Genomic DNA, 24,346 nt, shown 5'->3' on the forward strand with positions numbered 1-24,346 from the left:
CTGTGGATTCAGCCAAATTTGTTTTGATAGTATTTACTATTGAAAAAGATCCATGAATAAGTAGACCCACACAGTTCAAACTTGTGTTGTTCAGGGGTCAACTGTATTCACTTCTAGTCTTCTCAGAAAATAGTTTTACATATTTGTAATCATAGCAGATGAATATGAATTCTGTTTCCTTCATGGTGCCTTATATAAATGTATGTTTTAAAATGGAGCTATATAATCTTATGCTTTATTATTTCATTAGCAGATGGTATTGTTATTCTCTCTTTTTTCAGACTTAAGAGGTTGCTTCCACCTTTAAACATCTTTTATTCATAGAATGTTTTAATATTATACATAACTCCCTTAAAATAAATTTCTAAAACTGAAATAGAGTTACAAAAGTTACATTGTCAAGTTTAATGGACATTTTCATGGCTGTTGAACCACATTAACAGATTCCTTTCCAAAACTGTGTAGCACAAGTCATTTTAACCTTGATTTCTTGAGCTCTGCTTTAGGCAAAATCTGTATCATAATTCTTCTCAAAGCTGGTTTACTTTCCTTTTTAGGGCATCCAGTTTTCTGTTGCTTATCTGAAGGATGCTTCTACTGTAATATGGACACTTGCAATGCAGAGATAGCTGACATATCCTAGAGATGTTAACTGAGCAAGCCATTTCTGGCTTCCAGGTACACCTGCTGCCTTTGACAGTGAATAATCATACAGTATAATGTTTGGCACATAGTAGGTGCCCTATACACATTGAGTGAGTAATTGAATGAAAAAGAGAATGAACTCTGGAGTTGAAAAGGAACTAGGTTTTAATCCTAGTTCTGGCACTTAATAACTAGGCCTACACATTTTATCTAACTCTCTGAAACTTATCTTGTTAAATGAGCATAGTAACAATATATCTGGCTCATAAGGTTTTAAGAATCACTTGAGATAATATCTTAAAAAGCTTAGCCTTGTCCCTGACCCACAGCAAACGTAGAATAAAGGTCATTGCTATCAGGATTGTTGAAACCATCTTGATACTGTCATCATTCAGATGGTCCCAGAGTCAGGGTAAAACTTTTCTTCAGGTCTCGTTTGTACAGCATCTGAGACATTAAAATTGTGAAACACATCATTCCTCAGAAAACTTTCATCCACATTTTGTTGTTGTTCAGTCACTAGGTCATATCTGACTTTTTGCAGCCCCATAGATTGCAGCGTGCCAGGCTTCCGTGTCCTTTGCTATCTCCTCGAGTTTGCTCAAACTTATTTCCATTTTTTCACTGTGGGCAAGAGTTTGAAATGGTGAGGAGGCAGAAGAAGGCAGATCCAGGATAAGGCAGATGCCAGCAATTAATGTGGATTAACCAGTTATTGTTTGTTTAGACAGGCTGTGTTACTACCAAAGAACTTTTACAAATGTTGGAGTTTTAGTTTTGAGAACTAGTTCCAAGGTCCAAGTTTACTGAAAGTAGTTATATAACTCAGTGCACTGGGGGAAAAGGTTCTAATTAGATCATGTATATCAGACAGGGTGAAAGCAGTGTTTTCAATTAGAGAGAAAGCCAACTTTTGAGAAGAATTAGAATAAAACTATGAAACAAAACAAATCTTCATTTTTTTGTGATTCCTACTAAAGATAAGAACTACTGCCCCATTACATGCTCACTGGGAGAAGATTTTGCCAGATCTCCTGGGGCGAATGTAAACCTCGTTTATTGTACTTCACCTTTGATGGTTTTTCTGTTTTTTGTTTTTGTTTTGAGACTTTCTCTAGACTTATTATTATCCTTTCCAAACCTTTTGCATTCTTTCTTTTTTTTCTATTGTTACTTTAGCTTCATTTTGTGGTAATTTTTTCCCTTTTATATTAAACTGCCTTCATCAATTGAAAAATTTTCAAGTTTCCTCTCCTCCTTCACAGATCTTTTCCCATAGACCTTGATTAGGCTTTCTTTCTGACTTGGTCTGAGATAATTATATGCCCCCAAACCACAATACAGTAAAAAAAAAAAACACACACACACACAAAATCTCTTTTTTCAGAAATACTTTTTAGGTTAGAGGAAGGCAGAAATGCTGCAAATCTTCATAAAATATAAATCATGTAGAATCTTCAGTGATAAAGTACTTGATGAATACAGAATAAATAGTTATCTAAGACCTAGAAAGGAAGGATTTGGTAATGAAAAGAAATTCTGATTTAGAGTCAGAAGTTTGAGTCCTAGCACTGCCTTTTAGAAGCTATTTAATCTTGAGGGAAGTTACTTTATCTTTCCAGGTCTCTGTTTCCTTACCTGTAAAATAAAATAATTGAACCAGAAAAGGGATGGCAGATAAGTTTTACTTTTAGACGTAAGCCTGATGAATTGTCAGTGACTTCCTGGAGAATTTGTTGAGAATACCATACTCAGTGGCAGAAAGTAGTGAGATTGATTAGTCATGTCTGCCACAGGGTCAGGGTCAGAGAGTGGTAGATTCAGGTCCTGTATTTACCATATCTGAGCTGGATCATCTCACTTCCCTTCCACCTGGAACATGCTATGATCTCTTGTTTCTACTTAGTCTGGGACATTTATCTGGATGGTTAAAAGTAGAGATCTTTGCTTTTCTGGTTTTTTTTTAAAGCTATCATTTAAAAAAATCATCCCATTAGAAAACAGTTTTTCGAGGCTGATTTCATGTTAAGAAATGAAGACACTTTGACAGGAATTTCTGAGAAATGATTGTAAATTATAAGGTGACAAGAAATTCTCAAAACTCAATATATAGTAAACATAAAACATTTAATGGATTTGAAGTGATGAATAACACACAAACATGTCTGTGTATGTCTCTGTATATATCTATATGTATCTATACATATGATATTTAAAATAAGAGGTTACATGGAATAAGGTTTTTAACCTTTTAGAAGTTCTTTAATCTTGAGGGAAGTCACTTTATCTTTCCAGGTCTCTGTTTCCTTACCTGTAAAATAAAATAATTGAACCAAAAAAAGGATGGCAGATAAGTTTTACTTTTAAACTTAAGCCTGATGAATATATTACATATGTAATATATATGTAAAAAACCTTATTGCTATGGCAGAAGTTGAGTGATGGAGCTGAAGAGTTCACTTGGGATCTTTTGAATATAATGAAATTAAACAACATACTTGAGGGAGTTCTGAAAATACAAGTATGTACTGTTTTTATTTAATCTTTATTTCCCAGCATGACATTTCAAGCATAGTAGGTGCAGAGTAATTGTCGACTTGAATGTCTTGGTTTCCATAGAACTAGTTTCAGTCTTGTGTTGCAGAAGACATTTGCTTATAGATAAAATTAAAAGTTAGGAATTGCAGATATTTTGTACTTTCCCTCATTTCTATACAGTACTTCATCACATTAATCAGTTCCATGGGAGAAATTTTCTATTTGAAAATGCCTCTCATCATCATTGTGAGTGAAATGTCAGGGATAATGATGGGAAAATGGTGTATCAGCTCTACCACTAGTGATATGCAATTTGCAAAATTGTGTTTGCTTTACAGCACTTCCATAGGAGGTTTATTTGTGTGGATGAAGCTATGAAATATGGATGTATGTTAGAGGTACATTAATTTACCCTAGCAGCATGCATTTTACATACCATATGTTTATAGTTAATTAGCACAACAAACCCACATTTAAAAATAATAATAATCTCAATTAGGTTATGCAAAATCAAGTAATCAACCACCTTCCTGACACACACATTCTCTGACTCCTTGGGTAATCATAAAGAAATTGTTCTTTTCCCCCCTCTCTTCCATCTGCTATCTATTCTATTGCATGGAGTATTCCATTTACTTAAAGTCTTTCTAAGATACTCTTTTCCAGCATTTGAAAATCTTCATAAGATTCTCTTGGAAAGAATTTTTTTTCTTATGACACTCATAAATGTTCAGAATATCTTTGTTGGATTTAATAAGGTGCCATATATTTATTGAGTACATTGAGGAAGTGCGTTAGGGAAAAATTATGAATTTAAACCATTTTAAAAGAAAACTACTTAAAGTACTGTTTTAAGGTGATTGAAGTAAAGTCTGCTTTTGTGTCTTAGCCTCTAATAGGTAACATATATTCATAGAATTTTAAAGTTGGAAACAAGCATAGCTTTAGCATAGGCTAACTTCCCAATATAATAATCCTCTCCACTAAATTCATGACAAGCAGCCATCTAGCCTCACTTGAATGCTTTCAGTGAGCAAAGTCCTACAGCCTTACAAGGCAACTCAATTTATTTAATAGCTCTAATCATTAGAAAATTTTCTCATATGGAGATAAAATATGCTCCCTATTAACTTCTAACCATTGGTCCTACTTCTCTTTTCCAAAGCAATGAAGGAGAAGTCTAATTTCTATTCCACATGACACTCCTTCAGTTATAAAATAGCCATCAGATCCTCCCAGTCTTCTCTTTTCTGAATAAACACCCCCAGTCTGTAAAACTGTAAGTCCTATTTATCCTCATTACTTTCAGTAGAAATGAACTGGCTTTATTAATGTCTCTCTTAAAATGTAGCAACTGAATGCAGAGCTTTGAAAGTGATCTAACCTCTTCTCCTTTCCTTGTTAATGATACTGTAGTTGTTATACTCCTGAGCAATCCAGCTGTAGGCCCACACCTACTCTTACATGCTTACTCTAGACTGTGGACTCACTACGCTGACCTGTGTATGCTCACCATGCAGAACACCCTAGGGCTTTTTTCCTCACTGTCTCTCATTTAGTTGGGTCTCCTCACCTTGTACTTTTCTTTCCCCCCACTGCTGAAGCTTGTTAATCAGTCTTCTTAGATTTGTTCCCCTGTACATCTAGCCAGCAGTGCTACGGCCATGGGAGAACCTAGGAGTCTCCCATTAAAGGCCTCTTTTTCCATTGTGCTCAGTGCCTCCAGTTCAGTCAGTTCAGTCGCTCAGTCGTGTCTGACTCTGCGACCCCATGGACTGTAGCACGCCAGGCTTCCCTGTCCTTCACTATCTTCCAGAGCTTGCTCAAACTCATGTCCATTGAGTCGGTGATGCCATCCAACCATCTCATCCTCTGTCGTCCCCTTTTCCTCCTGCCTTCAATCTTTCCCAGCATCAGGCCATAAGGGTCTTTTCCAGTGAGTCAGTTCTTCACATCAGGTGGCCAAAGTTTTGGACACTTTGACAGGAATTTCTGAGATGCCTTATGCCTTATATTTTTGCAGTTCTCTCATTAAATAGCTAGCTTGTGAGTTAGTTCTGTTGTAAATTCTTAAGTGTAATCTTATGTAGAATCTATGCAATTTATTACTTGAAAGTTGGGATCTATCTTATAAAAATCTCATAATACTCTTGTGGGTGATCTAAAGCAGTGTTTCTCAAACTTTAGTGTGTGAAAAGGGCTTGTTAAAAATACAGATTGCTAAGCCCCACCCCCAGAGTTTGTGTTTTTAGGTCCTAGGTGGGACAAGAAATTGCATTTCTAACATGATCCCAGGTGATGCTGATATTGCTGATCCAGACACCACACTTTGAGAGTTAATGATCTGAAGAAAGATGGACTTAGTGGCTAGGTGGAATTCACGGCAGTTTTAAAACCAAACTGAGGACGTTTATGGTTGATAGGCTGGAGGAGGAGACGGGAGCCAGAAGCTGATAGGAATCATGCTTGTTGGTTTCAGTTTACTTTCCAGATAATCTGTAGAAAGGGAAAGTTGAGTTAGGGATATTAAGGAGAGAGGTGAATGCTTGAAGTAGTCATTGTGGGGAGAACTGTAGTTGATTTCCCTCTGTGTCTCCATCCTTCTATCGCCAACATATGCCAGGTCCTGAATTCAGTGTTTTACATACACTGGCTCATTTAACTTTCACAGCAACTCTAAGGTAAGTGTTAGTAACCTCCTTTTCCAGATGAAAATGATGCAGGCTTGCCTGCAGTCATATAACAAGTGAGCGGCAGAGCCACTGCCTGGCCTCGACCTGGCTCTGTCAGAAAGTGACGGTGGAGGGCCAAACCAAGGTGGCACTGAGCCTCAGGGAGCTGAAAACTGACATGCAGTGAATGCAGCCTGAAAAACCCTAACCAAGCTGGCACAGACCATCAAAGGTGGAATTTTTTAACCCCCAAAGCTAAATTCTTAATTATGTAATAGCACTTCTTGCAGAGTCTGTTGCGTTGGATACAAGATTAGAGTTCTTCTCTTAATCCCAGGTAACATGAATTTGTCATAACAAATTTTAACTTTTTTATAATAAAATTTTACTCTCATGGAGTCCTCTCTGAATCTGTTGACTAATAAATAAATTCTTGCTTTTAAGAACTTATTGTCAAATGCTCTGATTTAATTTGTATCTTGGCATCAGTTTGTTCACTTATTGGTTAAAGAGTCTTAACAAATGTTGACTCAGTTGAGGAATTTTTATTTTAATTTTTTTTTTTTTTACTTTCTAGGTAGATTATGATAATCATGCACTTTATAAACATGGAAAGACGGGACGGAAACAGTCTCCTGTGCGTATTTTCACGAATATCCCACCTAACAAAATAATCCTTCCTATTGAAGAAGGGTACAGGTAGGATCATAGAGGGACCTTGAAATACATGAGTCACTGAAAATGAAGTTCCATATATCTGACACAAAAATGCCTTTCATATTGACTCATGTAGGACTTTTATTATTGTTAAATGTGGCCTAAAATGTTGTATTGAATTTAATTTGAATTATACCGAGTTTTTGTAACATGCCTTGTGAACTTTTATCTACCTTGTGAATCTCAATAGGTATAAATATATGCAGCTCATTTCATCGAGTCTTTCTTTTCTCCTTAGATTTTGCCCGCTGTGTCAACGATATGTTTCTCTAGAGAATCAACACTGTGAACACTGTAATTCTTGTACATCCAAGGTATAGTTTTCTTTAGAATGTGTACTCAAATATGTTAGTTTTATTTTAGTTCACTAGTTTCATTACATTTGCTTAATGCTATTTTTTTAATATTATAATTCATATTACTGTATTAATGCCAAAGAATGTTCAAACTACTATACAGTTGTGTTCATTTCGCATGCTAGCAAGGTTATGCTCAAAATCCTTCAAGCTAGGCTTCGGCAATATGTGAACCAAGAATTTCCAGATGTGCAAGCCGGGTTGAGAAAAGCCAGAAGGACCAGAGATCAAATTGCCAATATTCATTGGGTCGTGGAGAAAGCAAGAGAATTCCAGAGAAACATCTACTTCTGCTTCATTGATTATGCTAAAGCCTTTGACTGTGTGGATCACAACAAACTGTGGGAAATTCTTAAAGAGATGCAAGTACCAGACCACTTTATATGTCTCCTAAGGAACCTGTATGCAGGTCAAGAAGCAACGGTTAGAACTTAATATGGAACAATGGACTGGTTCAAAATTGGGAAAGGAGTACATCAAGACTGTATATTGTCACACTGCTTATTTAACTTATAGGCAGAGTACATCATGTGAAATGCTAAGCTGGATGACTCACAAGCTGGAATCAAGATTGCCAAGGGAAATATCAACAGCCTCAGATATGCACATGATACTACTCTAATGGCAGAAAGTGAAGAGGGACTAAAGAGCCTCTAAAGAGGAGAGTGAAAAAACTGGCTTGAAACTCAACATTCAAAAATCTAAGATCATGAAATCCAGTCCCATCACTTCATGGCAAATAGATTGGGAAAAAGTAGAAGCAGTGACGGATTTTATTTTCTTGGGCTCCAAAATCACTGCAGATGGTGACTGCAGCCATGAAATTAAAAGACATTTGCTCCTTGGAAGGAAAGCTATGATAAACCTAAATAGCATAATAAAAAGCAAAGACATCCCTTTGCTGACAAAGTCCATATAGTCAAAGCTATGGTTTTTTCAGTAGTCATGTACGGGTGTGAATGTTGAATCATAAAGAAAGCTGAGCTTCAAAGACTGATGCTTTTGAATAGTAGTGTTGGAGAAGACTCTTGAGAGTTCCTTGACCAGCAAGGAGATCAAATCAGTCAATCCTAAGGAAATCAACCCTGAATATTCATTGAAAAGTCTGTTGCTGAAGCTCCAATACTTTGGCCACCTAATGCAAAGAGCTGACTCATTGGAAAAGACCGTGATGCTTGGGAAAGATAGAAGGCAAAAGGAGGAGGAGGCAGCAGAGAATGACATGGTTGTATAGCATCACCAACTCAATGGACATGAATTTGAGCAAACTCTGAGAGATAGTGGAGAACAGAGGAGCCTGCAGTCCATGGGATCGCAAAGCACTGGGCACGGCTTAGCAATTGAACAACAACAAGTTAGTGAATTATTGTTTATTAATTATATTTTAATACAGTACCTTTCTCTAATCATAAAGTACTGCAGGCTTTTAAAAATATTTAGTTGCCTTCATTATCATTAATAATCTTTGAGTTATTTTTATATGGTACTGTGTGACTGCTAAAATTATTAGTGTTTCAAATAAGGCACTAAATGAGGACTAAATTTTGTTGAGGGCAAAATTGTTTCAAATAAGGCATTGAATTATTAGATACCAATCACTGTTCTGATGAAGCAGCAGTTAATAACAGGACTTTTTATGTGCCAGGCCCTGTCTTAAGTGCTGTACATGGACTGAGTCATTTACTCCTCACACAGCACTAGTAGACAGGGCTTTTCATGGGTGGGGAGGGACTGCACAGGACACGCTTCCTAGTGACATTGTTAGGGAGGCAGGATCACCCTTGGGATATTCTGTTATTTTAACTAAATCCAGTCAAAAAGAACATGTGAAGTTTAGTTGGCTGATAAGCACATACTATTCTCTAAAGGAAAGGCTATATTTTTATAACTATTGGAAAGTACATTTTTTATAACTTTATAATTGTATTACTGGTTATACTGGTTTTTTACTATGGTAGCATTGATTATATTTATTTCCAATTAGTTTAGAAAGTGTCTGTATTCTTCATTAAAAAAAATTATGCCCAAATCATACAAATTACAAAATGAAGAAAAAAAAGAAACAATTTTTTTAATTTAGAGATGCACACATAAGTGGAAAAGATAAAAACAAGGAAGTGAGCATCAGAAAAGCTAGGATAGGTGCTTCTCAGTGCGGAAGGAGGAATGCTGGACTAGAAAGGGGCATTTGGGGAAGTGTCTAGGGGACTGATGGTATTCTGTCTCTTGACTTATTGGGTTCTTCAGTGTTCACTTTATAATACTCACTAAACTGGATGTATGCATTTCATGTACTTTTTAAGGTATGTTTTATTTCATAGTTTTTAAATTACCTAGATAGTAACCTCCATCCTTCCAAATTACATTTTCTCAAATATGAACGTTATTAAGGATTATGTCAGATAGACTATAAAAACTATGAGTCATTAATTCTCTTGAAATTTTCTTTGAGTCCTTCTTCATGCAGTTTGGGTTGATTTATCTGGAGTGGACTTTCAAGATCATTTAAATAAATCCCCCAGTTTTAGTGTTAAGGAATCTGGGGCATTTGAGTTGAGTGGAGAAATGCATAAATTAAAATCAAAGTATTTAATTGTAAAGCTCAGGAAAGTGAGAAATAAGGAATGAATAATTTACATAGCTTTTAATAAGCCATTTTAATTTTTAATTATCAGACTTGATTCTTAATGACAAATTAATCGTAATTTAAAAATTGTTTTTGTAGGATGGCAGGAAATGGAACCATTGCTTTCTCTGCAAAAAGTGTGTAAAGCCTTGTAAGTATTTAGACTTAGTGTTTGAGATCCTATGAAAACATTTGGGTTTTTCTTTATCTAAATAGAATTTTTATTTAACTGTATTGACAAAAGAAAAAAATTAATATAGAGACTTACATTAATTTACTTTCTTTTTAATTTTTACACTTATTAAAATGAGCTTTCTCTTCTTCAGAGAGAGAGATGACTTTACCTTGTTTGGTTTGGCTTGTTTTAGTAGGATTTTGTATTGTTCAGCCAGTCCCCATTGTATCAGTGGTTTGTGACTCATTGCAGAAGGGTGGAATTTGTTGCCACGTATCAGAAAGAAGTTAGCTGGTTTATGTGGGATTCCAATCTCTTAACCTTGGCCTCTTTAGCCAAACTATAATTAGCTAGGCAAAGCGATCACAATATTTGAAGTAAACACTATTCATACTTAGTCATCATAAAGATTAATCTAATGAAAAATTCTATTAAATGAACCTCTTCTAAAACCTAATTTTTTATTTTACAGCCTGGATCCACTGTAGCATTTGCAATCACTGTGCTCTTCCAGATCATTCTTGCAAGGGCCCTAAAGACGGCTGCTTTATTTGTGGTGAATTAGATCATAAACGGAGTGCTTGTCCTAACATCTCTACATCTAAGAAAGTTAACAAGTTAGTTGAATTCCTTTATTTACTAGAAAAAAATTTTCTTGTGTACAGAACAATCCACAAAAGTATGCAATACCTGAAGGACCCATAAGTGCTAAATTAATTGTTGCTTTCAGTGTCAGGCATTGTTTGCATAGATGGGGAGGAAGGGTATCAAGGTGAGTCAGAGAGCTTAAGATTTTACAGGCAAGACCAGGAAATAACCAAAATATAAGGTAGAAAATGACTGACTAACTTTCCTGTATGTGTATGTAATATAGTAGTTACAATTCAGAGCAACATTATACCAATGACAGTAGTTGATTTAGAAATATTATTGGTATTTCAAATGGGCTGACTTGTGATTACATTTTTTTCTTTTTAAACTAAAGGGATGACATGTATTGATTGAGTTCTCTTGTTTTGCTGATGTGAAAACCAGATAGCTAAGTTTAATATTACATTAAAATTGAGATCAGGATAAAAATTTTGAGCAATCATATAACTTGTGATAAAAAAACATCTTTTAGTATTAGAAGTGTTAGGTTGGTGCAGAAGTAATTGCGGTCTTGCATTGTTGAATTTTGCCATTTGATACTGAAATACATTCTTCAATAGATGTTACTTTATACATCCTTTTAATGCACCTTTCTTTTCTTTTTTGCTAATGGGTTATTGTTTATTTTGTATTTATTTTAGACTATAGAAATGATATTAGACAAAAAAACAAATTTGAGCAATTCTTTTATTCGAGGTCAAAATGGGTTGTAAAGCAGCAGAGACAACTCACAACATCAACAATGCATTTGACCCAGAAACTGCTAGCATACATACAGTGCAGTGGTGGTTCAAGAAGTTTTGTAAAGGAGACAAGAGCCTTGAAGATGAGGAGTGTAATACAGCTGGTCATAGGAAGTTGACAACGACCAATTGAGAGCCATCATTGAAGCTGATCCCCTTACAGAGAAGTTGCTGAAGAACTCAACATTGACCATCCTATGGTCGTTTGACATTTCAAGCAAATTGGAAAGGTGAAAAAGCTCAATAAATGGTTGCTTCATGAGCTGACAAAAAATAAAAAAAGTAATTGTTTTGAAGTGTCATCTCTTATTCTCGGAGAAGGCACTGGTGACCCACTCCAGTACTCTTGCCTGGAAAATCCCGTGGCTGGAGGAGCCTGGTAGGCTGCAGTCCATGGGGTCGCTAAGAGTCGGACACGACTGAGCGACTTCACTTTCACTTTTCACTTTCATGCATTGGAGAAGGAAATGGCAACCCACTCCAGTGTTCTTGCCTGGAGAATCTCAGGGATGGGGGAGCCTGGTGGGCTGCCGTCTATGGGGTTGCACAGAGTCGGACACGACCGACGCGACTTAGCAGCAGCAGTTTCTCTTATTCTGTGTAGCATTTCTTGATTGGATTGTAATGCGTGATGAAAAGTAGATTTTATATGACAGCTGTCAATGACCAGCTCAGTGGTTGGACCAAGGACAAACTCCAGTGCACTTCCCAAGGCCAAACTAATACCATAAAAGGTCATGGTCACTGTTTGGTGGTCTGCTACCTGTCTGATCCACTACAGCTCTCTGAAGCCTGCTAACACCATTACATCTGAGAAGTATGCTCAGCAAATCGATGAGATGCACCAAAAATTGCAATGCCTGCAGTCAGTATTGGTTAACAGAATGGGCCCAGTTCTCCACAACATCGCCTGACCGCGTCACACAGCTGCTTCAAAAGTTGAATGAATTGGACTGCAAAGTTTTGCCTCTTCCACCATATTCACCTGACCTCTCACCAACCAACTACCACATCTTCAAGCATCTCAACAACTTTTTGCAGGGAAAATGCTTCCACAACCAGCAGGCAGCAGAAAACGCTTTCCAAGAGTTGGTCAAATCCTGAAGCACAGATTTTTATGCTACAGGGATAAACAAACTTATTTCTCACTGGCAAATATGTGTTGATTGTAATAGTTCCTATTTTGATTAATAAAGATGTGTTTGAGTCTAGCTATAATAATTTAAAATTCATGGTCCAAAACAATTACTTTTGTACCAACCTGAATACTTGATGCTTTACTAACTACTTACGATTGTATTCTTTTCCATCTGTTTTTATTTTTTTGGTCAGTAGAAATTTTTTTCCATTAAAGCCCAGCCATTTGAATTCTGCCTACTATTTAAACTACCTTTTCCACTGAAAAGTGAAAATGAGAGTGTCAGTAACTTAGTCGTGTCTGACTCTTTGCGACCCCATGGGCTGTAGCCTGCCAGGCTCCTCTGTCCATGGAATTCTCTAGGCAAGAATACTGGAGTGGGTGGCCATTTCTTTCTCCAAGGGATCTTCCCAACCCAGGGGTCAAACCTGAGTCACTTGCATTGCAAGCAGATTCTTTACCATTGGAGCCACTAGGGAAGCCCATATTGAATCTACTTTAAATAATTTAAATAATTTTATTTATTAAATAATTTAAATAAATTTAAATAATTATTCCCACTAAGTAATAAAGGGTAGAAGTGGTATTATAAAAATTAATTAAAGAGGTATATTGAGTCTTAGAAAATACTTCTCCTTATAAACCTTTAAGAATAGAATACAATCTCACAAAGTAGGGGTGATCTAGGGGTGTTTTACTATTTACAGTTTAATTCTAGTTGCAAACAGGAGTTGGTATCATGCTCAGCCTTTGATCCTGTGATTTTATGATACATGGAAACTGAATTTGCATTTTGGTAATACACTGTAGGCTCTTCCTTGGTTCTTAAATAGCTCTGACTAGTCTATTTGTTAGTAATATATTGTTTTCATTGAGGAAAATCATGTAGTATCTTTCAGTACTAGATTTTATCCATTTTAATTTAAGACCAAATCTTTTAGGACGTGGTATACCTGATAATTCTTGAATAATATCACCTTCTCTCAGAGAAGACACCTAAATTGTTAATGGTTATTTTCAGATATTGCTTTCAAAAAGTTTTTACAATGAATTGACAAGCCATGAACTTTTTACAATAGTAAAAAATAATTTTTATGCTTTTTTTTTAGCCTATATGGCATAAAAGGTCTTTTCATCTTGTATGTTTCATAGTCGTCTTATGTTACTTTAGTTTTCCTTAGTGTTTTCATTTGGTTATGAACTAGAATGATGCTGGCTCCCTCTTGTGGTTAGAGCTCGTTTTATCAGTCACATAAATACTTGTAATTTAGAGAACAAATATCAATACCAGGTCAATTTAATTTTAAGGCAAAATAAAACAGCCAGTTGATTTATACTCAGTTTATCACTGTTTAAAGACTCTACCTCTGGAACATTTTGTTTATTCATATTACAAATGAGTATTTTCTTTCTGTTTTTGTTTACCATATCTTCTAGTGAAATCTGGTTCATGTTTAGTTCTTATCAGTGGATAAGCCAAAGAAAATTTGTTTGAATTTTGTATACAGGCATGCATAATAACATCATTGATTTTGCCATCAAGAGATTATACGTCATCACATTTGCTAAATCATCACTTTCCAGGACATTTTCCTACTTTAAAATAAATGGCTAGAAAAAAAGGAGACTTTTATAACATGCACAAAACAGAACGATGATGACTGTTTTGTTTTATTTTGAACTTAAAAGATACCCTAGTGCAAAATCTAAACACTTTGGAAAAATATTAAATTACCAAGCAAAATTCTGAATAGTAGTCATGTGGAGCTACTAATAATAGCTAGTATTTATTTAGGAGTTACTATATGCTGAGCATTTTATATACCTGAATAATTTATAGTAGTGTATGTAGTATCAAGGTAAAATTAAGAGCACAGTTCCCTGAATCATGCTGGTTCTGCCACTTCCTCATAGATGATTTCTTAGCCTCAGTTTCTTTCCCTAAAAAAGAAAAAGTGAGGAGAAGGAAAGGGAAGGGTGATGTCTGTCTGTCTTGTCTGTCTCCCAGCTCCTTGAAGTCAGGTGTGCCCATTCATGTTCGTAATCCCAACACTTAACATGTATACTGAGGGAACCAAAAGAGAGGCTGGGTTTGTCCACTAGGAGATTATAGACTGTATATGAAGCTGCTTTCCCAGATTTTGGTCCTGGGAAGATCAAGAAGAAGCTTTCCCCTAGGACTTGTGGTGGTTTATAAGAAGGAGTCTAACAGTTGATATTGCTGGGCAGCCTTGGAAGTTTCCAGGTTTGCCAGTGCTGGCAGCCCCAGCCCACCCCTTTGTTCATGATATAATAAATGGCATGATTCTGCTAGCTTGGAGAAAGTGAATGAACAGACCAGTAATCTTTCTCAGCTATAGATTGCCTGTAACTTAGTTCAGAGAGCACCTGAAACAAAGGACCTGTTTTTGTTTTCTGGTATGATTTAATATTTTTTAGAGATTGACTTTCAGCTTATTCATTTTGAAGCTAGTCTTCAAGAGACCACTAAATGTGGACTTCCTGTATGGCACTTGTCAGGCTTTTAGGATACTGAGGAAAGGAAAATTAAGACTATAAGATGAGCTTCTGTAAGCCTTTTCAGAGCTGCAGCATTCTTCTACCATTGCTAACTGTCAGTGTATCGGTCTTTTTCTGAAATATGTAATTCAGGGATTTGGAGATAGAAGTGCTGAGTTGAGCGGTACAGATGTACAAGGGGAAAAAAAAAAAAACCCTCCCAACTCATTGGCTTGACTATTTACTTCTGTGGTGTATTCGTCCTGAATAGATTGTTCTAAATCTGTAGTAACCATCTTTCAAAGAAATTTCTTCTCTAAAACATTTTGCTTGGTCAGGACTCTATCTCCTTGTTACTGTGGTTAGGATTCTGAGGATTTATACTTATAATACAGTAAATTCTTTCCCTTCTGTTTTCTTATTTGGTTAGCTAGTTAATTAAACTTCAACATAATTACATAATTCACTGTGCTCATTCTCCAAAATAATTTAGCACCTTGTTTTTCAGAGCTGTCAGAAAGCAGAAGCAAAGAAAAAGCAATAAGATGAAAATGGAGACCACTAAAGGACAATCCATGAATCATACATCTGCTACAAGGAAGAAGAAAAGGAGAGAAAGAACCCATCAATATCTTTGCTCTTAAATGTCCAGTGACTGGAGAATAAGAAAGATTTATAGTGCAACCTTTGATGCCATTTTCTGAGAGTGCCATGTTGGACTTAAATTCTGTTGCTTTCAAAGGTATGCACCTTTCTAAGCTTGAAAATGAGGAGGTGGTATTTTGCTGGTTTATAGACACCCCCCCTTTATACCCTCCTCCCCCCCCCCCACACACACACACTGCAGCCCCTCTGGAGACCTTCGCTGACTCACTAGCTTTTGGTGCCTTTTTTTTCTCTTTACATCTCTTCCAGTCATACTATTTTAGCCTCTTTTATCTGAAAAATGGGCACAGAGCATTCTTTTGCAGAAAGAAAAAAATAAGAATGAAAACCTGAGGTTTTGTTTACATTGAACATAGGAATATGTTGCTAGATATTTTAAATTAAATATTAAAATATTGTACAGTGGCTTAAATCTCACTTGTAAAGAGAAATACAGTGTACAGTTGTTTTTTTTTAAGACAGAATCTGAAGATGGAAAGAATTTTGACAAAGGCAGTCTAAAACAATTATGATTATATTAATATTAAATATTTATTTTTCAACTACTCTTTGCAGTTATCCTTTGATGGTATAGAATCACCTAAATGTTTGTTGAATTATGACTTGCTCTGTCATCTTATTGTCTTTTAACTTATGCAGGATGTTTCTTTATAAAAGTTGTAGCAGAGGCAGTCTATTCTGGTGATTCAAACTCTTCTTTCCTATTCTAACACTTCCTGGTTGTATGTCTTTGGCCAAGTCATTCACTCTCTAGAAGCCAGTGTTTCTTATCATTATAACGGGAACAACACATCTCAGGTTTGTTTGTGGTTAAATTAAATGAGGCACATGCACCTGGCTCTCAGTTCGCTTGTTAGCCTGGAGAAATGTTAACAGGTGAAGATGGTAATTATCTGGTGGTCCAGGGTTGCAGCACTAAAGAGGAGTTTGAACAAAGAATTCCCCTCCCCATTTCTCTGCTAGGTGTCTGACATTATCTTCTTCAGACTTAGTAGTTTTGAATGGCTTGTATTTGCATAATGACTCTCCTCTCTTTCCCACATGACTAATTTAGAGCACGTTTGGAGGCATCTCTGCTTGGGCTTAGCTGGAGCCCTCTAAGTAAAAGTAGAAGAACTGTACTTCATCTTTTATTTAAATTCCACCTGGTATTTTACGTTTGGATGGTTTGGTACCTGCTGTGGAATCCTCACACATGGCCCTGACAGTGTAGTCCTGATAGGTCAGGTGACATCAAAAGATGAGCCAAGCTCCTGGATTTAACAAGCATCAGAAAATTCTTCTCTTGCCCCATTTTTGTGGGTTGCTGTAGTGATAGGAGGGGCAGGTTTTGAGGTGATTGGATGAGATATGAACCTTGTAGAGTCATTGTAAGAGTCTCTCTGATTCAGGCATAGGTGTGGACATTGCCTGACTTTCATGGTGTCCATGATACTATGGTTAAAATCTATTGAAATCTGCCCAGAAACTCAGACACCTGAGGGACCGTGACTGCTGAAGAATTGGGTCCTGATGGCCAGTGGTTATCATTACCACGTTTTCTTAGTTTTAAGATACCATCAATTGTAAAGTGTGCTATTGATGGAATCATCTTTTCAGGGGGAAAACACCCTTATCTTTTTAATTGTATATATTAAGTTTTAGATGTGTCTTATTTCAGAAATACTGAAATGTGGAAAAAAGCCCATATTAGTATTGAGCAAATAGGGTGTTACTTATAATCAGGAATTCTGTACTTGAAAACTTCGTTACCTTCTCAGAGAGTTAAAAATAGGAAGTTTGATGGTTTTGTTCTTATGTTCAGTTAATGGTAATTTTAAGGACTTAACCTCTTTCTTTTCTCAGAGGATAAACTAACAGAATGTGAAAATGTCTCTGGGAGGTATAAAGTGTGATGGGAGATGAGGTCATTTGTTCTAATTAGGAATCTGCATAGCTGAACATTAAGATAGTTACTTAAAACAGCAGTAAAAGAAAATCCCTGAAATTTGACAGACAAACCTTTTTAAGCTTTTTAAAAGGAAATTTTTTTTTGGCCATGCCTTGTGGCATGTGGAATCTTAGTTCTCCCACCAGGGATTGAACCTGGGCTCCCTGCAGTGAAAATGTGGAGTCTTAACCACTGGACCACTAGGGAAGTTCCCGAAAAGGACATTTTTCTTAAATAATTGCAGCTAAGTTTCATTCTGTTTCTTGTTTATATTACATAACGTAATGAAATATGACTTTACTTTGTCATATTTTTGTACTTCGTCGCTTTTTGTCACTTTGTAGGCCCTGAATGAGATTAGATTTTTTTTCCCCTACATTTAGTGTGACATTTGGACTAATTTATTTCTCTGGTATGCCTCAATCTTTCCATCCCATTCTCTTTTTTCTGTTTGGAATATTTCCCTCCATACAGCCATCTTTTAAAGTGTTACGGAGCCTTTAGGCCCTGGTCCCAATCCCACTCTCTCCTGGTGAGTTTGAGACTGATACCAGCTAAGACCTTCCTCTGCAAGCCGCTTACTATTCTGCAGCACACTTGAGTCACTTTTTATGTATTATTCCATGATTGTATTGACAGCTTCTGTTTCCCCGAAAGGTTTCAGTTTCTTAATGTCAGTACCCACTTCTTAGAGTCTCATGTCTCCTAAGTGTTGTTAGGTACTCAGTAGAAACTTGAAAGTATGGAATTTTCTACAGGTTTTCAGGTGGTAGGTATATTAATTTGCTAGGGCTACTATAACAAATGTATTGATGGCTTAAACAACAGTAATTAACTTTGTCACAGTTCTAGAGCCTGGAAGTTCAGGATAAACGTGTTGACAGGCTTGGTTCTTCTGCGGCCTCTGTCCTTGGCTTGCAGGTGGTTGCCTTCTCTCTCTGTCCTCACATGGTCTTTCTTGGGTGTCTCTTTGTATCCACATTTCCTCCTGTAAGGATGGTCAGATTGCATTAGTGCCCACCTTAATGGCTTCATTTTACCTTTATCTCCTTTTTAAAGATGGTGTCTCTAAATCCAGCCCCTGTCTGAAATACTGGGAGTTAGGTCTTCAGCATATAGATTTGGAGAGATACAGTTCAGTCCCTAACATTAGGCTTGCCTAAGATATGGAGACAAATTGCTCTTTTTCTTAGAAGGATTGAAAAAAAAAAAAAACCTGGAGGCTGAGATGGTAAGGAATCTGCCTGCAGTGCAGGAGACCTGGGTCTGATCCCTGGGTCAGGAAAGTCCCCTGGAGAGAAGGAATGGCAGCCCACTCCAGTATTCTTGCCTGGAGAGTTCCATGGATGTAGGAGCCTGATGGGCCACAGTCCACGGGGTCACAAAGAGTTGGACACGACTTAGCAACTAACACACAACACTGTATTACTAAAAAATGCTAACCATCATCTTATAACAAAGGGATGCCACAAATCTTCAATTGTAAAGAAACAATATCTGTGAAATACAATAAAACATGGTGTGCCTTTGACTTAAATATAAAATGACAGCCTACGAAAGGTTGTGGTCTGATGCCACCTCCTTCATGATGTCCTCGATGGTGTCTCCAGTGAAACAGTCTTCTTTTGCCATTGAAATATAGGTGTGTGTTTGTGTGTCTTGGACTTGTTTTCAGGCACTTAAATCACAGCCTGCACTACAATGACTCTCTGTGCTTGTTTCCCTCTCTAGCTTAGAAGCTTGTTGGGGCTGGGGCCTGTGGACTTCATGGTATACCTTCACTGGCTCCCTGAGCTGTGTCTTGCACACGGTGATGTCAGAGACAACCAGCTGCAGGACCCATGGCTGCCTTCCTTCTTCCACAAGCCTGGGAAGCTAACACAGTTAACTGGAAGTTAGTACCCAGGCTAACACTGTTCTTCACTCACCCAGTAGAAGCTCCTCATAAATCAGGGTTGGGTCATGTGAATGGAAATGGTCATTCATGCCTCCAAACCCAACTGTGCTGCCTAATAGTAAGACGCTAATACACTTAGAGCTGCCAAGAAAGAAAAGCTTTAAAAAAATGCAAAGGAAAAATCTAATTTGACTTATTTGATGTGGTTTTAACTGGAAATTAGGACATGGATTAAATTACTTGAGGGTCAGCTAGAAGGTCATTGATAAAGTGACGGTAAGATCTCTACAATTTGATTTCAAGAGACTTAGTATAAATGTTAACTCTGCAAGATTGAGGGGGAGGGAAAGCATCAAAACTGAGCAAGCAGATCTCAGAGATTCAAGGGGTAAGTTATATCCCTTTAGCTGAACAGTCACAAGATTCTCACACTATTGCACAGCTTAGTACCCCTGCAGACTGCAACTGTGACATCTGTTTGTCTTTAAGAAACTAACCCTAATTAGATAGGCCAGTTTCTTCACTTGCAAATGTGGAGGTGAGGAGTGGGAAAAAACGAGATAGCCTAAACGTTCTACATGTTTAAAGAAGACAAAAGGAAATAAAAGTTGCTGCCTGTTAACTTTACACTTAATACATGAGCCACCTGAGTCAAAGAAAATGAAAAGTAACTCTGATTCTACTACCCAGAGATAACTGTCACAGCTTATGTGTATTTTCTTCCAAAAATAAGATTACTGTATAAATAGCTACAGACACTTTAAATTTTTAAAAAATAGAATTGTAAAAATAGTTTTGTAATCCTCTCATAAAGATGTGAACATCAGTTTATATATATAATGACAGTATTATTCTTAAGTATGGATATATTGTATTTAATCAGTCTTCTGTGGTTGGGCAGCTGTTTCCATTTTTCACTATTGTAAACAATTTGATGAATGTACTTACAACCAAATTTTTTCTTATTTCCAGATGGCCACATCTGGAACTTCACACCTATGATATTTCCTATGTTGTTATACTTATCTTGGGGGAAATTCATACTTATCTGTGAAGGTTTCATAATATGTAGGTAGTTACTCTCCTCTGTCTTGTAACACTGAGGGTGTAGCTTTGTTCACAGTCCTTTTCCTGTGTGGTATGAGAGACCATATTCAGGATAAGTTTCAGGAAAGTGGGCATTCAGTTTTCATAAGATTGTAAAGCAGGTAGACAGTGGATTTACCTAAATGCACCCCACCATCTAGATTATTGCCATGTGTTAGAGGATGGAGAAGGTTATCATGAGACCCGGAAACCAGGCAGCCAGCTCCATATTATCAATGGATCAGTTTATTACCAGGTAACTCACAAGTTGGGGTCAGGCAGACAATGATCTGGAAGCATTTGCAACTGCACTCAGCACCACCAAAGGAGCACTGCAACAGTTTTATATTAGTTCACCTAGAGAAACAGGAAGTGCATTCTGAAGTCAAGATTTATGAATGGGTAATTAGTCTTGGCCTTACCTAGTGGCTCAGACTATAAAGAATCCGCCTGCAATGCAGGATTTGATCCCTGGGTTGGGAAGATCCCCTGGAGGTGGACATGAAAATCCACTCACAGTATTCTTGCCTGGAGAATCCCATGGACAGAGGAGCCTGGCAGGCCACAGTCCATAGGTTGCAGAGTCAGACGTGACTGAAGCGACTTTAGCACTAGTCTTGTGGGTGCCAGGAATACGTCAGGGAAGGTCTTCATCATTGTTTGGGGACTAACAGAGCATAAAGGCCACCTGGGCCTAATAATTATTTAACAGTATTAACCGCAAAGCTCTTGATGACAGAGAAGTGATTTACCACACAGTACAGTCCTGGGTAGGGCAATGGAAGGACAGGTGGAACTGTACATGGCTCAAGGTGGCACTGGTTGTGCTAACAACTATACAACACTCCAGAACATTAATACCCGAAAATGCATTTCATTAATAACAAAAGCAAGTCCATTCTCACCTTGGGATACTGCCTCTGGACAAATTTGGGGACCATGCTTAATAGTTTGCAGAAAAAGCAAGGTAAAAGACCCATCTCTGAAAGGGAGCAGGGTAAACATCATGAGTTACAAACTGCCTGGCATAAAATATGCCTGAAATATTTGTTGCTGAATGAATTAGTCTACTTCTGTCACCTTTTCCCAGGGGCTAGATCCAGATAGATGGCAGGAAGATAGGGCTTATTTAGAGTTGAAGATCTTCCCACATTTCTTGTTTGAGCAAGTCAAAGGAAGTGAAAGGTAGATGGCTTTCTACCATAGATTTTAAGATGGAGAATCACAGGATGATAGTCACATTATTTTAACCAGGTCCATAACTTATGGGAACTTTTGAACAAGTTAACACGTTTAGATGTGTAACAAGAGGCATCAGATGGACAATGATTCACACAACCGGCCAGGCTGAGCCCATGTCCCCTGCACTTGTGGAGCCCAGATTCCTTCGTATAGTAGACGCTCCAATAGCTATGAGACAAATCCTGACTGAGCCCACGGTCCTCATTTATTACAATGCGGCTACTAATATCAGTAGTTATGAAGCTTAAATGGGACAAAGAATCAAGGTATTTGCCTATGTCGGAGATTTTAAAGCAGAACTCTCCTACGTAGGCTGCAAATTGGCAGCACTCTGAGTGTTCCATAAATCCTGGGTCCCATTCCGTACTGTGCTGTGCTGTGCTTAGTCGCTCAGTCGTTTCCGACTCTTTGCGTAGCCCCTAAGGCTCCTCTGTCCATGGGGTTTCCCAGCAAGAATACTGGAGTAGGTTGCTATGCCTTCTTCTAGGGGATCTTCCCAACCAAGGGATCGAACCCGGGTCTCCCGCATTGGAGGCGGATTCTTTACCGTCTGAGCCACCAGGGAAGCGCTTTTCATCAGTCTGGCTTGCTGCCTGGGCACGGTGTTTAAAGCAAAAGAAACAAAAAACCTCTACTGAGCAAGCAAGACTGAGGACCACCGGTTTGGAGACTGTTGAAGGGACTCTGGCTGATCGAAACCTCGCCTCCGTGCTCTCGCGAGGAAGTTCGGGCACCGGAAGTGCTCGGAAAGCGCGCGGCGGCGGCGGCAGCGCGGCTGGCGCGGGCAGGAAGAGCGGGAGGCGGAGACCGCCCGGGCCGCGTTGGCTGCGGTGGGGCACCTCGCTGGTACCGCCGCCGTCGGGGCTCTGCCGGAAGGGTCCGGGGCGGGAGCGGCCGCGGGGGCCCCCAGCCAGCCTCCGACTAGGGAAGTCATTGCAGGGCCGTCCCCATGTTGCGTTTCCCGACCTGTTTCCCATCCTTCCGGGTGGTGGGAGAGAAGCAGTTGCCGCAGGAGATCATCTTCCTGGTCTGGTCACCCAAGCGGGATCTCATTGCTTTGGCCAACACCGCGGGCGAGGTGAGTGAGCCGGCGCGCAGCCACGAGGACACCGAGCCCGGGCCACCTGTCTACCCTGCCCCTCTCTGCAGTCTTGCTGCATAGTCTAAGTGAATATAAGGGACCATACACAGGAAAGGTCTTTCGTATACCCATTTCGCGCATTCTGTGGCCAAGTTTTCACACAGCTTGACACAATCACACGGTCCTGCATCCCGGAGACTCTCATAGTTATTTGTTAAATGGGGCTTTTAAAGGCTCATGAATCACTTATGAGTTGACATAGTAGTGGGTCCACAGATTCCGCCCTTCGTTTACTTACAGTTCAGGCAGAACAAAGGTGAGTTGTCAGACTCGAGCTGTGAATATGCATGTCTGTAGCTGCCAAAGAGGATGTTTAAGAATCTTTATTCTGTTGTCCAGCATTCACAGTGTTGGTTGGTTGGCCACCTTCCATTAAAAATACCTTTAAATTGAAACAAAGAGTCATGCTTCACCTGATGGAATGTGCCTGATTCACTGATTCCTGATGGAATGTGCCTGAGTGTTGTCAGTATTTCTGCTGCTGCTGCTGCTGCTAAGTCGCTTCAGTCGTGTCTGACTCTGTGCGATCCCGTAGACGGAAGCCAACCAGGCTTCCCCATCCCTGGGATTCTCCAGGCAAGAGTACTGGAGTGGGTTGCCATTTCTGGTTCACATTATATTACACGTCATCAAGTGTAACCCAGTTGTAACTATCTACTGAAAGTTTCTAATTACTTGGCAGACATTTTGTAAGGAAACCTTCACCTTTGTGTCTTTACTCCTTTGTCCCTTTGGCAGGTGTCCTAATAGTTACTTGGCCAGGTGGGAGTTGTCTTCAGCCAGGCTTGGAAACTAGTTGGAAAAGGGAACTTAGCAGTAAGGGAAACGTAGCAGCCTGGAAAGTTGTGTTGATTGTCATGGCTTTGTCACCAGGGTATTGATGTCTGCTTTCTCAAAGCCCTCTATGAAATCTAGTCTCCTTCTGCATCCAGAGTGTTCTGGAATTCTGTCATGGCTCTGAGAGGAGTGCAGTTCCTTCAGCCACAACTGTAGAAGGGAAGGGAAAAAATAGGAGCATCAGTGTGACCAGATGAGTAGGTATAATTGTGGGCACTTGTTGCTTCCATTTTCTTAGTGAAGAAGAAAGGGCACTGTTTAGGAGTGAGGATGGAGAAGAAAATATTGGACTTTTGAGGACGGAAGAGAAGTTTGAAGAAGCCGACAGGGCGAGTGGACTAGTGAATCTAATAGGATTGTTCTTCAGTGTTAGAAGGCACATGAGGTTCGTGGTTCTGTAGTGAAACTAGTGAGCACGGTTGTGTGTCTCGTCTGTTCAGCTGCGTGGGTGCAGGTGTGGTTGGGTTTAACCAGAGTTGTTGTGACAAAGGGTGACAAAAAGCAGGAGATGCAAGGGAGTCGAAGTTATGTACAAGAGAAATGATTGTAGTGATGAACTTTGGATTCTAACCTGATTACGTAGGGAAGTGACGTCATGTGTGGGGTGAGGGAGAATCGGTGGTAGACTCATTGGATTGTATGTCTTGGTGAGGTTGAAGAACTGAAGTTGGGTATTAGTCGGGATGAGCAGGAAAGATACAGACAGTGATGGAAAGTGGGAAGTTTGCAGCTGAAGTTTATGGCAGCATTTGTAGTTGTCGGTAATGACAGTGTAACAGACATGACC

The 24,346-nt window shown here is 38.5% G+C and overlaps 2 protein-coding genes across 7 annotated transcripts in view; both read left to right on the top strand.

Moving 5' to 3' along the window:
* ZCCHC4 (zinc finger CCHC-type containing 4) overlaps positions 1-15,971 on the top strand; it is a 50,711-nt gene extending 34,740 nt beyond the window's left edge. For 2 of the 6 annotated variants that reach the window (XM_005207768.5, XM_015471557.3), the window contains 5 exons: positions 6,433-6,554; positions 6,811-6,886; positions 9,654-9,705; positions 10,202-10,346; positions 15,269-15,971. In XM_005207768.5, coding sequence (XP_005207825.1) covers positions 6,433-6,554; positions 6,811-6,886; positions 9,654-9,705; positions 10,202-10,346; positions 15,269-15,404 — 531 coding nt within the window. In that variant the 3' untranslated portion in view covers positions 15,405-15,971. Of the gene's footprint in view, positions 1-557; positions 679-6,432; positions 6,555-6,810; positions 6,887-7,053; positions 8,283-9,653; positions 9,706-10,201; positions 10,347-11,021; positions 12,352-15,268 lie in introns of those variants that run through there. The other 4 variants (XR_009494764.1, XM_059887460.1, NM_001205699.1 and 1 more) reach the window with 4 other exon arrangements.
* Positions 15,972-22,354: 6,383 nt separating this feature from the next.
* Positions 22,355-24,346, top strand: part of ANAPC4 (anaphase promoting complex subunit 4) — a 33,114-nt gene continuing 31,122 nt past the window's right edge. Inside the window, exon 1 of the mRNA NM_001192378.1 lies at positions 22,355-22,659. Within this exon, the coding sequence (NP_001179307.1) occupies positions 22,531-22,659 (129 nt within the window). The 5' untranslated portion in view covers positions 22,355-22,530. The remainder of the gene's footprint in view (positions 22,660-24,346) is intronic.

The sequence above is a fragment of the Bos taurus genome, chromosome 6 (assembly GCF_002263795.3).
Source record: "Bos taurus isolate L1 Dominette 01449 registration number 42190680 breed Hereford chromosome 6, ARS-UCD2.0, whole genome shotgun sequence".
NCBI classification, from domain to species: domain Eukaryota; kingdom Metazoa; phylum Chordata; class Mammalia; order Artiodactyla; family Bovidae; genus Bos; species Bos taurus.